Source organism: Ambystoma mexicanum, chromosome 1p (assembly GCF_040938575.1).
Source record: "Ambystoma mexicanum isolate Mex_15411 chromosome 1p, UKY_AmexF1_1, whole genome shotgun sequence".
Lineage (NCBI taxonomy): Eukaryota > Metazoa > Chordata > Amphibia > Caudata > Ambystomatidae > Ambystoma > Ambystoma mexicanum.
In genome coordinates this window covers 431,868,466-431,884,048 of record NC_090921.1, presented here as the reverse complement: position 1 = coordinate 431,884,048, position 15,583 = coordinate 431,868,466, and the positions used below count along the sequence as shown (strand labels likewise).

Genomic DNA, 15,583 nt, shown 5'->3' with positions numbered 1-15,583 from the left:
ACAGTCTCCATGCAGGACCACCCTCCATCTACCTTTTGGACCGATGGCTCTCCAATGCCCTCATCTCCCTGGCCCAGCCCAGAATTGCTTCTCGAAGACTAGGCCCTACTACCAAGTGGTTCACTCCCTCCCTCAAAACCATCAAGCACCACCTGAAGTGCACATGGCGGGTCAACCCAAAGCCCCCAGAACAGAGCCATCTATGCCAGACTGATCAGGGCCTAAAGAACAGAAATTATGAAAGCCAAAAGATGTTTCTATGGAAACCGAATAGCCAACTCCCATAAACCTAGAAGGGAACTCCACAGGATCATCACAGAATTCAAGGTTCCACTCTGATCTAACCCCTTGTCCCCCGCTCCCAAACACTGTGCGATGCCCCGCCAGGCCACTTTTCCAACATTGCTACCGAAAAATACCATCAACACCAAATTACCACATTTCAGTACCCTCCTCGTCTCCTCCATCTCCTGACTCTTCCCTCCTCAACCTGCACATTGCTTCCTCTTTTCCTTCTCTGCCATTTCACACACAGAATTCCTGAAACTACTATACAGTAGCCCCTCGACAGATCCACTGGTGACCCCTGCCCTCGCCCCCCTCTGCCCAAAGAACATTATTTCCTCAGTCAGTGCAGGCAACGTTGCTAAATCGATATTTAACCATTCTCTGACACAGGGCATCTTCCCTGCAGCTTTCAAAACCTCTCACATCAAGCCCCCATTTAAAAATCCCTCTCACAATCACCTTCTCCCATCCAACTACCGCCCAATCTCAAACACCTGCTTCATTGCCTAACTTGGACCGCACTGCATACACCCAGCTCTGCCTTTTCATAGAATCAAATGTTCTACTAGATCCTGCCCAGCCCTGATTCAGACGCCTCAGAGGAATGGAAATTTCCATCCTCTCCTCAACCTTTTGGTGGCTTTTCACAGTATCGAACACTCCATCCCCAGGGACAGACTACTCTCTAGGCATCAGGGAATCCACTCCAAGGTAAATCTCCTCCTTCCTCACCAACCGCTCACAAATGCTACTCCTCTGCCCAGTATCCAGAGGGGTCCTAGAGGGGGCCTTCCTGTCACATCTCCTATTCAACCTCTACCCCAAGCCCCTTACCTGCACTCATCCACTCATAACCTAAACTGCTACAACGAAGATTCCCAAAACCATTGGCCTTCTCCCATTCTGACCTCGGCTCCTGCCTCTCAGAAACTGAACGCTGAATGACGGCTTACCACCTCCTCCTTAATCCTAGTAAAACTGAAATCCTGACCTGCGGCACAAAATTCATTCTTACAGTTATTCAAATCTGCCTTGGAAACATTACCCAATTATCACAACACGTTGGGACAGATCAACCTCTTCACTTTTTCAGGATTATGGGTCAAAACAGGATCGACATGTACCCCAGCCATCACAAAACATTCTTTCCCACTGCATCCTTACCTCCTCATTTCCCCATCCTCTGACTTTCCTCTCTCTCACTTTCTTTCCTCCTGCAGACTAATGTATGGAAATCCATGGCTGGTGCACGGCACGCTAAGCTTAGCTAAGCTTAGGTGCTCTGAAACAACTATGGTGATGATTTTGGTGCAGTATAAAAGCATGGGCACATAACTCTGGCAGATTCTAAATCCTAGAAACATCCCTGCATTCTGTCAAATCCACAGCTAAAGAGAGGAGCTGCTCACCAGACACTCCAGCAGACGAGCAGGGCGAGCAATGACGATCAACACCTTCCTTACAAGCTGAACGATGTAGGCCACTTCTTCACTCTCAGACCGGTCATAAGCCTGTAAAGTTACAAGAAAATGCAAATGGTAAAGTGAAGTAGGCAAGATGACAAGGGGTGTGTTAAAATAAATGTGTACAGTCAGAAAATAGGCACATAATGATAGTCTTACCGGCTAATTGACTGATCATAATTTTAGATGCATTTCGCTTAACTATAATATTTAATCAGCAGCAAAGGGCCAATGGAATTTGGGAACGGAGGAATAGAACAGGAACTCATCCTCAAACTATAAAGTGTAGATTCAGATACACCATGCCTCCTACCCGGCTTTATTGCCACTTGTTATGACAGTTTTTCTAAAGTCCAACTAAGGGCTTCATAAAACCATACACGTGAGGCAATACATGAGCTCCACGTTTAATATAAGGATGTACCACCCGAGAATGTGGTAGCATGGACAGAGTAGCCAGGCTTATCTTAGAAGGAAGAGAGGGCTGTAGATTGGTACAAAGAAATTGTAGCATACATAAGGTCCAAAGAAACCCTGAAAGCTATGAATTGTAAAAATAAAGGGTTTATTTAAATACAAGTAGACCAAGATAATTCTTGGGCAAGTACGTACTAGAACATCATACAAACACAATCATAAAAACAAACTCAATACTCATGGTATGCAAACCAAGGTATGAACTTATTTAGAGGAGCAAGAAGCAAGCAAAGGCGAGTCAAACCTAAGGGTATACATTTAGGATACTGGGTATAGTTTTCCTGGGGAATAAGACCAGGTTAGATATACTTTCATAATACCATCAGTATTTCCAGGGCAGTATACCCCGTCAGTCATGCAGGGACACTCTTATGAAATCACATAATAAACCAACCTTGTTATAAGTATACACCTTACAACATTAATTTTTAGAATTCAGTTTGGAGCTGGTAAAACAGATACTTTCTGGAGGGGCCTCAAGCTACATAATAAGTATGAACACTCAACTATTTCAGAATGCACTAAGCAAATCAGTGAAAGCAAAACCCAATTACACTTTAAGACAGACACAAATTATTTCAAGGTAAGTAATTGACCAATTGGTACATAACTATCCGGTACCTAATAGCTAGTTATACCCAGTATACTTGTAAGAAGTGTGCAATACAGTTTTCAAAAGGTAAACACTTTAGTAAACTATTTTAGAATGGCACCAAAGCAATTCAGGGAAGCACACCACAGGGCTACAAATTTAGATGAGCAGCAGCTAATCAAGGTGAGTAAGACCTATATTCTTTTTAAAGGAGCCTCCAGCCACTTAATGGTAGGCATTTTTTTTTAAAATTTATAAAGCGTGCAAACAGACCTTACGCATCGAGGCGCTGTTACAGGTGACAACTTAGTTACATGAGGCATGTGTCAGACATTGTAGGATCATTGCAAACCTCATACATATAGTGCAGGCAGGAAAACATTGTATACAGATAGCACAGTCAGGATTAGGTGAAGAGCAGTGTCTTGATAGCTTTGCGGAAGGCTAAATGGGGCGTTTCTTAGGGACGGTGGAAGGGCATTCCATTGCAGGGCTGCTATGTAGGGGAAGCTAGCGCCACCCACTCTGACTGGTTTGATTTTGGGTACTGTGAGCATGTTGGCATAGTGTTTTGGTTGGTCTGGAGGATGCAGCTCTGTGTATTCTTTGGGTAAGGTAGAGGGGGGCTGTTTGATTGACGCATTTGTGGGTTAGAGCCAGGGTTTGAAAGAGGACACGCTCCTTGATGGGTAGCCAGTGTGCCAGTTTCCTGGCGGAAGATATGTGATCCCTTCTAGGGATACCAATGGCTGCGCGGAGGGCGCAATTTTGGATTATTTGGAGCTTCTCCAGGTTTACTGACGTGCCCGCAAAAGGGCATTTCAGTAGTCAAGTCTCGACCCAGTTATAGCTCTGGTGATGGAGAGGCAGTTTTCCTTGGAGAAGAATGGTCTGGCTGCATTTAACATCTTGGCGTGGTAGGCTGCGGCAGACGTGCTGGCGTTAACTTGCCTGGACATAGAGAGGTTTGAGTCTAGGTAGACTCAAAGGTTTTTTTACTGTTTTACAGCCGGTTAAGTGGCACAGCGAGTAGAGCGCTTGCTTTGACATCCGTGCAGAGCCTGCTAACGCAGGTTTGAATCCCGGCAGGGCCAAACTCAGCCTTTCATCCTTCCGAGGTTGATAAAGGAGCACCACACCCCGTGGGTAATAATAAGCAGCGCTCAGATACCTGAGGGCTCGTAGCGCTATATAAATGCGAAATTATTATTATTGGAGACTGATTTTGATGTTATCAATCGCATAATATGGAGGAATTGTTGGTCAAGTTTCTTTAGGGTTTCAGTGGACCCAATCAGGAGAAGCTCAGTTTTGTCCCTGTAGAGGCATAGCCTGTTCACGGCCATCCAGGCTTGGATAGTTGTGCATACAGCATTGAGTGCTCTGGAGTCTTACTCATAGTCGCCAGTATGTGGAAGTAGTACTTGAGTGTCGTCCGCGTAGTTGGTGTAGGAGATGCATAGTGAGTCCAGGATGTGGAAAAGGGGTCAGGTGACTATGTTGTCTAGTGTGGGGGAGATGCAGGGACCTTGTGGGACTCTGCATAGGATGATGGTGGGGGAGGCAGAGTTTTGGTCGGAGTAGACTTGCATGGTCCTACCTTGCAAGAATGATGAGATCCAAAAGGTTGCATTGGGTGTGAAGAACAAGTTACTTACGAACTGTAATGTTCTTTCAATTGGATGTTCCTCCCGTGTGTTCCTCATCTTAGATATCTTGTCTCCCAGCTTTGCTGCTTTGGAAAAAAAGAAAAATCACCAGAGGGCGCTGTGTTCGAGGCCGCGGAGTAGTCCCTCGAGGGGCGCCGTCAACGTCATCCGCTGTATAAAGGGTTTGAGCAGCGCTCATTACCTCCGTTCTGTTTTTACGGTGTTCATGGTTGCATCAGCTGATCAGGGTTTAAAGACCTCAGGTTGTTAAGGAAGTTTGAGTGCACCTGGCGCAAACTGTACGGAGGGGTAGGTTGGGAGGGTCGATGAGGAATACGTGGGAGGAACATCCAATCGAAAGAACATTACAGTTGGTAAGAAATGTTTTCTTCAAATGGATTGTGTCCTCCCACGTATTCCTCATCGACCCTCCCAAAGCAGTAAGAATTTGGAGGAGGGAGTACCATAAAATGAAATTATGGACTGATTGAAGGACAGCTTTAGCAAACAGTCCTCCTTGATGTGAAGTAGAGTCCAAGCAGTAATGCTTCACAAAGGTGTGCATGGACGACCAGGTGGCCACAGCACAAATATCCTGCACCGGGACACCCCTCTGAAGAGCCGTGGACGTTGCCATGCCCCTGGTTGAATGAGCCCTTAATCCATCTGCAGGCTCTTTTCCAGCCAATGTATAGCACTCCGAAATTGCTAGAATGATCCATCTGGATAGGGTTTGTTTAGACACTCCAAGGCCCAATTTGTGTCCAGTATACCCAACAAATAGTTGGTCACATTGGCTAAGATTTGTCAATCTGGAAATTTAGAAACTGAGAGCCCTTTTTGGGTCCAGTCTATGTAACCTTTCCTCTTCCTTACTAGCGTGAGGAGGAGGATAAAAAGAAGGTAAGGTAATTCTGTGACAGATGGAAATCAGAGACTATTTTAGGCAGGAAAGATGGTTTGACTTTTTGAATAACTGTCTCTATGGAAAATGGTGTGAGGAGGCTTACAAGAAAGTGCCTGCAACTCACTTACCCTGTGGGCTGATGTTATAGCCACCAACAAAATTGTTTTAAGAGCGAGAAGTCTTAATGGGCAAGAGTGTAAAGGTTCGAAGGGGCACACATGAGAAATTTTAACACTAAATTCAAATCCCAGATGGGCACCTGAAAAGTTGTCGGAGGGTACACATTTGTTAGCCCGCATTTTCAAATTGGACACCTCTTCCGAGGAATGCTTAAAGATAGTTAGCGCTGCCAGATATCCTTTTATAGTGCCAACTTGGAGCCCCAAATTGGCCAAGTGTAAGAGGAAAGAAAGTACTGTTTAAGTATTACATAAAAATTGATCCACATTCTTATCCCTGCAACTGTTACTGAACTTGTTCCAACGACACCGGTACAAGGATTTTGTTGCTGGCCTTCTGGCCGAAAGCAAAATCTCCATTACGTCATCCGGGAGGTCCCAATCCTTATATCTCAGCCTCTCAGAAACCAATGCGCGAAGACAGAGTGTCTTGACCTCGAGAAACCGACCTACCTCTTGCAAGAGAAGATCCTCTCTTTGTGGAAGAGTTATTGGAGGGCAGATTGACATGTCCAGAAGGTCTGTGTACCACGTCCTCCTGGCCCAATCGGGGGCAATTAGGATCATGGTTCTCCTGAACTTTCTCAACCTCCTGATTACCTGAGGACTCACAGGGACTGGAGGAAATGCGTAGGGGAGTGGAAAAACCCAGTCCACCACGAACGCGTCTCCTAGAGCTCCTCTTGGAGGAAATTCCTGTGAGCAGTACAGTTTGCACTTCCGGTTGGCACCGGTCGTGAACAGATCCACTTGAGGGGTTCACAAAAGGGCGAAGATCTCTTGAAGGACTTCCTGAGCTAGTTCCCATTCGTGGGAGAGACTGCTCTGCCTGCTCAGAGCGTCCGCCACTGTGTTCAGCTCTCCGGCTAGGTGAACTGCCAATAGAGAGATTCCTTCTTGCATTGCCCAGAACCAGAGCTGTATTGCCTCTCTGCACAGTGGGAGTGATCCTATGCCTCCTCTTTTGTTGAGGTAGTACATAGCCTCTGTGTTGTCAGTCATTATCAGGACATTCTTTCCCTGTACAGAGGGCAGAAAGGCCTTCAGCGCTAGTTTGATTGCCCTCAGCTCCAAAAGGCTGATGTGAAGTTTGGACTCCAATCGAGACCAACGACAGCTGATTGTCATATCGTTGGCATGGGCTTCCCACCCCGTGAGGGAGGCGTCTGTCACTACCGTTACCTCCGGCCGTGGTTGCCAAAATGGTTCCCCCTTGAGGATATTTTCCTTGCAAGCCCACCATAGGAGATCTTGAGCCACTTTGGCCCGGACTTGCAGAAGATCTGACATCTCCCCCGAAAATTGGGACCATTGAGTCCTGAGGGCCCATTGAAGGGATCTCATCCTCAATCTGGCCCCAGGCACCAGAAAAATGCAGGATGCCATGAGGCCTAGCAACCTTAGAAAGTCGAATGCCGGTAGATGTTGGGCATTTTGAAACTTTGTTCCCATCTGCAGAATGTGGTGAGCTCTCTCCTCGGCGAGGCTTTCCCCTGAGGAAGTATCCAGGACTGCTCTGATGAATTGGAGTCTTTGGCTTGGAAACATATGTGACTTCTTGTAATTGAGGGAGAAGCCCAGTCTGTAAGAAGTAGCAGGTCAAGGCCAGATGTTCCTGGGCTCGGTGAACTTGCCCTGATTAGCCAATCATCCAGATAAGGATAGATGTGAATCCTCCTTCTCTGGATACTCGCTGCCACCACCGCCATCAGTTTGGTGAAAGCCCTCGGGGCGGAGGTCAGCCCAAATGGTAGAACCTGAAACTGATCATGAGAACCACTAATTGCGAACCTCGGGTACTTTGTGCTCGAGATGGATTGGCACATGAAATTAAGCATCCTGAAGGTCCAATGAAACCAGCCAGTCCTGAAGCTGAAGAGCCTAAAGGATCTGAGAAAGGGTCACCATCTAGAGCTTGTCCTTCCTGAGGAATCTCAATCCTCCGTCCTTTTTGGAGATGAGAAAAGGGGAGTACCAACCTTTTTTTCTTTCCGCTACAGGTACATGTTCTATTGCACCTTTCTTTAGCAGGGTTAAAATCACCTGCACAAGTAGCAGGTATGGAATTCTTACAGAGTTGGCTCCCGGTGGATTATTTTGAGGTCTTTCATGAAAAAGGAAGGCAGTAACCATGGGTCACTATCTCTAGTGCCCAGGCATCGGATGCAATGCACCGCCATTCATCCAGATACCAAGTGATTCTGCCTCCCACCGGGGTCTTGTGCGCGAAGACCTCAAAGTGGCTTTGCAGCGGCTGCAACAGTGGCTGAGGAGGCAGTAGCCGCTGCTGGGGTTGATCTAGCACATCTCCCTTTTCCATCAAGAAAGGGTTTTCTCTGTTGGCCTCTTTGCCTGGCCTGCCCCCTCCCTTTTCCAAAAGAGGAGTAGAAACGAAAGGGGTGACTCCTCCAGGAAGATGAGCCTGCGTAAGAGTGTTGTTGAGGCTGTTTTATAGCGGTGCTAAGTGATTTTGCTGCTGCTTTTGAGGTCTGCAGCTACTCCAAGCTCATCCACCTTGCTGCCAAACAACCTCAAGCCACCAAAGACTATATTGAGTAATCTAGACTGCACATCAGGTGCAAAGCCAGATTTCCTCAGCCATGCACATCTGCGTAGGACTGTGCTAGATGTCATGGACCTGCTTACACGATCAGCAGTGTCCAGTCCTGACTGAAGGCATTCCTCCACAGCCTCTTTACCATCTTTTGCTATTGCCAGGAAACTAGCCCGTTCCTCACCTTCCGGGATGCGTTCAGCCGCAGATGCCATGCAGTCCCACAGGGTATATGTAAATCTTTCTAAAGTACAAGTTACATTAGTCGATTTAAGGGCCATACTGCCCAAAGAAAAAAACTTCCGGCCCCAAACATCAACTTTATCATCCCTGTCTGGTGGTATTGAGGGGTAAGCGGTTTGCCTAGTGGAGGTAGCAGCTTGTACCACTAGACTTTCAGGGGAGGGATGTTTAGATAGGTATTCTGGATCTGATAAAGATGGCCTGTATTTTGGTACAAATGTCTTGTTTACTGCTGAAACCCAATCAGGAGTATTCCAATTTGCCATCACCCTCTTCTGAAGTGCTTTATGGAATGGAAGGACAGGATCTTTTAGATTACCTTCACTCAGGAGGTCTGTCATGTCATCCTGGTCGAAAGTTTGGGGAAGCTGCCTTCCAACCCATAAAATCAATGACCCTTCCCATGAGATTTCTATAACTAGGATCTGCATGATCTGTAGGGTCTGGTCTCTCAAATTCCACTTCAGGGTAAGTGTCTAGGCCACTGGCATTTTGGAGACAGTCCAAGATCCGTTATCTTGGAATTCGGGTCCACTAGCTCTTCAGGGGCCTCTCTGGCTCCAAACCTAACTCCAGCTGAAGTTACATCCTCTTCAGAAGAGTTTTCTTCAGAAATGGATGACATTGATCTGAAAAATTCCTGTCTGGGTTGAGGATAGAAAGCTTTTTCAGGTAAAGAGGGTGGTATCGACTTAGGCGTGGGCAATGGCGTCGACTTGGGTATCGGGATTAAAGAATGCCTCGATAAAGGCGTCAAAGGCGTTGATACAGAAGACGCTGGTTTCGACGTTTTCGAAAGAGGCTTCGATACAGTCTGTACAGTCGAGGTTTCGACGCTGTAGTCGTCGACCCTGTTGAGTCAAGTTTCGACTTTGAAGGCGATGTCGATTCCACTATGACCGATTTATGCACCGGAGGTTTTGTTTTAGTATGAGGCGTTGTGGAACTTTCCCTTGATGACACACTCGACTTGTTTACGGCTCTCGTGTGTTTAATCTTTGATCTCCCTCTGTCACTTTTAGAGTGGGCAGAGGCATGATCTCCACGCTGCATCTTCGAGGGGGTCTGGGCCACTTTCTCTAATATTTTAAGCATCGAAGCCCTAAAGGCCTCCTATTTTTCAGGGGAATCGTGCTTGGATGGATGTCACTCCTCTCAGAGGAGGAAGAAGACCTGTGATGTCGATTTTTAACTTGTTAGTCAAAGAGGAGGATTTCCTCGAGAGACTATCTCGACCTCCTCGACCCATGTCGAGATTTTCGACTAGATTCTTCCGAATCTTTGTCTTTTAGAAGACTTGTAAGTTTTCTCCCCCACCGCCAGCTTACCTCTCTGTTCCCTAAGGGCCTTATTGGACATGGCCTGACAGGAACCGCACTCGTCAACCCGATGGTCTGGGCTGAGACACCAGAGGCAATTCCGATAGGGGGCGGTTATTGATATTTTCCTACCACACTTCTGACATTTTTTTAAACCTGTCTTGGGTGTGGTGGGAGAAGATGACGCGGACATCAAGAAAAAACCTGATGCAGCGTTCGTGACATGAAGCAGTTGCTCGGAAAAATGGAACTGAAGTAACAGGTGCTGCTCGAGACCTTTATACAGCAGACGTAGTCGACGCTCGACAGCAGCCCTCGAGGGACTACAACTCTGCGGCCTCGAGCATAGCGCCCTCTGGTGAAATAACTTTTCCGAACCAGCAAAGCTGGGAGACAAGATATCTAAATGGGAAAGGACGTGATCCACAAGGTCAAACGCTGCAGATGGGTCCAAGAGTAGACGTAAGGCAGGTTTACCAGAGTCCCGAATATCGATTTGATTTTTCAAATCAAGTAGGGCCGTTTACGTACCAAGCCCACGGCGAAACCCAGACTGACAAAGACCAAGGAGGCTGTTGTCCTCGATGAATTGTTGCACTTGTACATATGCTGCTTTGTGAAGTATTTTCAGCAGGAAAGGTTATGGGCCTATAGTTGTTGGGTGACAAGGGGTCCAGAGTGTTTTTTTTTCCAGAGAGGGCAAACCTCGGCTTCTTTGAGGCAGATTAGGGTAGCCGTCCAGTCGTGAAAGAGGAGTTGACGAAACCCGTAAGAAAGGGAGTGAGGGTGCTGGCACATTCTTTAATGATGGCCGCCGGGCAGATGACCCTTTACAGTTTGAGGGTTTGATGGAGTTCATGACAGTAAAGATATCCCATTCGCGGACTTCTTTGAAGGAGAAAACAGTGGTAGGTCCATTGGTTGGGGGGTGGTGTAGGAGGTGTGGACTGGGTCAGAAATGCTTGGGTGGTTTTAAAGTTAGTCTGGAGGGCTTCTAATTTGTTGAGCATGGCTGAATGGGTCCCACTGCACCAGGCCTCATCTTTGGTGATGCTTTGAGGGGGAGAGGAAGGAGTCTCCAATTCCCTGAAGATCGAGAAGAACTCTTTGGCATCTGATTTGGCCTTAGCAATCCTAGTATTGAATGAAGCTGCTTTGGCTCGGATGATAGATTTCTTGTAGTCTTTAGAAAGCTTTTGGAATTCAGGTTTGGCTACGACCGAGTGGTTAGATTGCCAGAGGGATAGTGCAGTGCTTTTTTTGGAGCAGAGTTCCAGTTGGTCGGAGGTAAACTAAGCGTTGGTGTGTCTGGTAGGTTTGGCTTTGCGGGATCTAAGTGGGGTTCTGGAGATGGAGGGTGGCAGTGATAGCGCTGGCTGGTGCGCTTTCTTGGGGTTCGTGATGTCAAAATGGATGACCTGGTGGTCCAGCCAAGGGGTAGGCAAGCTGGCTGTAATAGAGAAATGGCAATTGTGGTGGGCTAGCCAGTATAAGGTATGAATTTGAGTGCGAGTTGGGTCAATGATTATGTTCCTGAACCCTAGGGTCTCAAGTGTGTTGTTCAGGGACTTGGCAGTGGAATCTTTAGGGTTTGGGGATTCTATTAGGTTGTTCAATAGGAGATGAATTGGGGCTGCATGGAAGTCACCATGGGGCCCGGTAGATGGTAGACAAGCTGAAGGGCAATGGTGCAGTTAGGGGAGAGGTCGAGTTTAAAGCAAAGGTAGTCACTGTTCTTCTCAATAGTCTTATTGGCTTCCTGATGGGTATGGAGTCCTTTGCTATGAGGGCCACACCCCCTCCTTTCAAGTAGGGGCCGTCCTGTCTGAATATGGTGTACCCTGGGAGCAGTGCCCGGGAGAGGACCGGGTCGGAAGCTTCATGGAGCCAAGTTTCCGTGATCATGAGACGGTCCAGGTTGTGAGTGGTCATAAGGTCGTGTATGCCCAAAGCGTGAGCGTGGAGGGAACAGGCATTGTCGAGGACACAGTTGAGTGGAGGGTTCTGTGCCGGGCTTTTATGGACCGGCTGTGGGCGGGTGAGGCTTGGTAGGCGCAATATTAGGCATGTTTACACCTTTGGGTGAGACGGAAGTGCTAATTAGGTGCAGTTTAGAGGGCTCAGTATTGGCAGATCTGCAACTTTGGAAGCAACAGCAGTGCTGGGGGGTCTGGACAAAGGCATTTCAATGGGTACAGTTTTGGGCAGATCCACAACTTCTGAGGCAACGATAGTGCAGAGGGATATAAGCACATGCATTTCAAAGGGTACAACATTGGGCAAATCCATACCTTTGGGAACAACTGCAGTGCTAGTGGTTCTGGACAAAAGCATTTTATCTGCTGGTACAGGTTTTGGGCAAATCCACAGCTTCCGGGACAACGTTGGTGTTGAAGGATGCAGGCAAGTACATTTCAATGGGTGCAACATTGGGCCAGTGCAAATACATTTCAATAGGTACAACATTGGCCAGGCCCACAGCTTTAGGGGCAACGGTGTTGCTGAGGGGTGCAGGCGAATACATTTCAATGGGTGCCACATTGGCCAGGCCCACAGCTTTAGGAGCAACAGTGGTGTTGAGGGCTGCAGCTAAACATTCCAGTGGATGCAACATTGGGTAAAACCAAATACATTACAATGGGTGCAACATTGGGCCGTTCTACATCTTTAGATAACATTTCAGTGTTGGTAGGTATAGACGTGCGTATATCATTGGGAGCAATATTAGACCTATGCACAGCTGGACTATCAGGACTGGGGGCAGGCACATCCACAAACTTTGCCGTTCCCATAGAGGTGGCCACAACTTTGGGGCGGACAGCTGTGTTGTCATAAGTCTGCAGGAGTAAAACCTTGTGCATAGTTATAGGCAGTTTATTTGGAATAGCAGTGGTCATAAAGCGGTATACACACTATGACCGTTTTAGATATGTATAAAGCAGACCAGAGAAAGCAAATCCAAATGTTACACTTTAAGAATGACACAATGTTATTCAAGGCAGGTAAACTTTTACACTAATTCAGTAAGCAATGATAAAACAGTACCAACACTTGCTTTTTTAGAAGGAGGAAAACATCATTCAAAGTTCCTTACACATTTTTAGAGGGGCAGAATGCAAATCAAAAGGTAAGCATAAACGTAATGACACTTTGCAACTTCTTCTTTCACAGAGATAGTTACCACACTTACTGCTTTAGCAAAAAGGTACTTTTACACTTATTCTACTTTCAAGGCAGAATCCTTTTCTTATCCAGTCCTTCACTAGTCTATTGCACGAGTTCTCTCAGAAGCAGAAGAGGGAACCTAGTGGTCTAGGTGCCAGCTGTAGGCAGGTTGAGATCGGGTTCATTGCCAACCTTCTTAAACAAGTATGTACTCACTTTCAGAGATAGTTTTAGAGTTAAAGTGTTCAAGGACTTCACAGAAGGCTTCCCCATGTGTGTTCCAGCATTAGGCCTGGGCAAGTGGTATGGGCAAACTCCCAACCACAAAAATCACCCACTCAGCCTCACAGGATGCACTCCAGACTTAAGGTATTACCCAATCCCACAATACCTTAGGAGAAAAGATGAGCTTTGGAGTGGATGCAACAGCACAACACCTGGTCCCTGGATTCATTGTCTGGAGACAAAAGAACTGGGTGGGAACTTGCAGCAACACTCGCCAGAGGAGGCTGCCAGCAGTGGACTCTTCACAGATTCTTATGGATCTGTGGATTTGGGGTCTTTTTACAGCAGCCAGATGAAGAATGAATATTGCTGGAAAGATTCTCTTCACTCTTGGGCCTGCACTCTAGTGAGGGACTTCAGGGATTTGAATCATGTCCCTGGAGGTCCAGGATGAGTCCACCAAAGTTTCCGCTGTATTTGGACTTCAGAAGGCCATCCACCACACTCAGGCTGGAGGTCCCAGGTATTCGTGTTTTGCAGCCCAATAAGGTCACAGCACGTCATGGAAGGGCTCAAAATGCAGGTCTACTTGAGTCTAGTGATCCCACAAGCCTCTGGGGTAGGAGTTGTTGCATTTGGGACCCTAAAGCCAATTGGAAGGAAGGGTTACATCAGGCTCCGGTAACACAGCAGGCTTTCTGGTCGCTGGAAATCGCTACAGATACCTTTTCTTAAAATTCCTCTTCAGTTTCAGCTCCAGTGGTCGACTTGTCAGCAGCTTCCAGGTTCGGTGTATTCATCAGGAACTACAGCACAACTTCTGCAATCTCTTCCTGCAGTTTACAGAAAGGGGCAGTCTGGCTGTCCAATCAGGACAGCCAGCCCTCAATTGGGACTTGGTTCTTTTCCAGCAAGGTGAAAGACAAAGGGCTGCAGAGATCTGGACTCCTCCCTCGCTTCCTGCCTTCTCAGACATTCTGGATCCTATGCGATAAATACAAAAGATTCCAGCTGAAGACAAAAATTCCACTCAGGTCGTTCCCACAGGGAACAATTGCAGGGGAAGACTTTAGAAGCAACAAGCACACAAGAAATGGCGAAAAAAGGAGGAGCCCCTTATGTGAATTACTGAAGCCGATTTAACAGCTTGCGAGTAATACGACCAAAATGTCACCACGGTAAAACTACTGCCACCAGCCATTCAAGTAAACTTGCAATTGTAACACACATGCTATCAGGTAAATAGGAAAGGGGATACATTGTATCCCCCAAGCACTTCACATAAGGTGGGGTGTGCTGGCTCACTATATCAAATGTAAAGGGGATGAAAATCCATCTTTACCCTTTGAGCACAGTAGTTCACCCAAGTATATTTAAGAGACATTAACAGGGAAGTCCAAAGGGGCAATCCAGCGAAACTATAATCCAACCACACACTATGGGGAGGCATAAAAAGGTGACCCAGAAAAGGAGCAAAAAACTAAGTAAGAGGGAAAAATGATTCCCCTGCACCTAGGGACAAGGGAAATTAATCACAATGTACAAGCAAAAACATCTGGGGTTGACACAGGCCAGGAAGATTTTATCACTAATATGAAAATCTTACCCAACACCACCAACATTAAAAAAACTAGATTATTCCAGTAACCGTAGCTTGGAAATCCACACATTAACATTTACCACATGAGAAGACAAGACAATCATTGTCGATGAAAGCCAAGAGGGTGGAATATACATTCCTTTGACAGATGGTTTAGTACATGGCTATGTGGACCAACTGCGAGTGTATGTTTGTTTGCAGGTTCTGCACAGAGCCTTTATTCAAGACAAAGATCCACGACTCACATCTTGAAGCATCTTTTCCAGTTTTTGCTGCAGTTCCACAAAGTAGCGGGAGGTAACAAGGGCTTCCTGAGACTTGTCCAGACAGTCACGTGCCAACTCAATGATCTGGTGGTGGATGAATCCAAGAACCCCATCTGCCAGAGGGAGAGTGCTGTTGGGGGAGAAGGTTGTGATGATCTCCTGGAGGCGCTCTTCCATTTGCGCTGTGGCCTGGTGAACGAGGAAAAAGAAACATCTGCATTACACTCATATATGGATTGGTGCACCGAAGACTAAACATGGATGCGAAGGCAACTGACGAAGAGAACAAAGGAGATCAATAATGAAGTGTGATACGAAAGAAAGAAATATGAACAAGTGAAGAGGATGGGCGAGTAGATAAACAAGAATGAAAAAAGGATGAAATGGAAAGGACAATGACACGAAAACGGGACATAAGATGGAAGGTATTGCAGAATAGGCATTTGTAATTTAGGTTGGGAAGGACTACAAAAGGAATGGAGAGCTTTAAAGGAAAAGGATAGAAAAGGGGATGAAGAATTTCAAAGACATTTACAAATCATTGGCTTTGCTAGAAACACTTTGCAAAATGTGAAAAAAACTGAAACCTAGAACTTGATGTCGGATAATGACAACTGGGATGATCCACTGACCATTTTTAAAGATTCCTTAGTATT

At 46.5% G+C, this 15,583-nt stretch overlaps 1 protein-coding gene across 6 annotated transcripts in view; it reads right to left on the bottom strand.

Moving 5' to 3' along the window:
• Nucleotides 1-15,583, bottom strand: part of MAST3 (microtubule associated serine/threonine kinase 3) — a 1,229,968-nt gene that overhangs the window by 202,411 nt on the left and 1,011,974 nt on the right. For all 6 annotated transcript variants that reach the window (XM_069649250.1, XM_069649247.1, XM_069649248.1 and 3 more), the window contains 2 exons: nt 14,907-15,116; nt 1,698-1,799 (listed from right to left, as the gene is read on the bottom strand). In XM_069649250.1, coding sequence (XP_069505351.1) covers nt 1,698-1,799; nt 14,907-15,116 — 312 coding nt within the window. The remainder of the gene's footprint in view (nt 1-1,697; nt 1,800-14,906; nt 15,117-15,583) is intronic.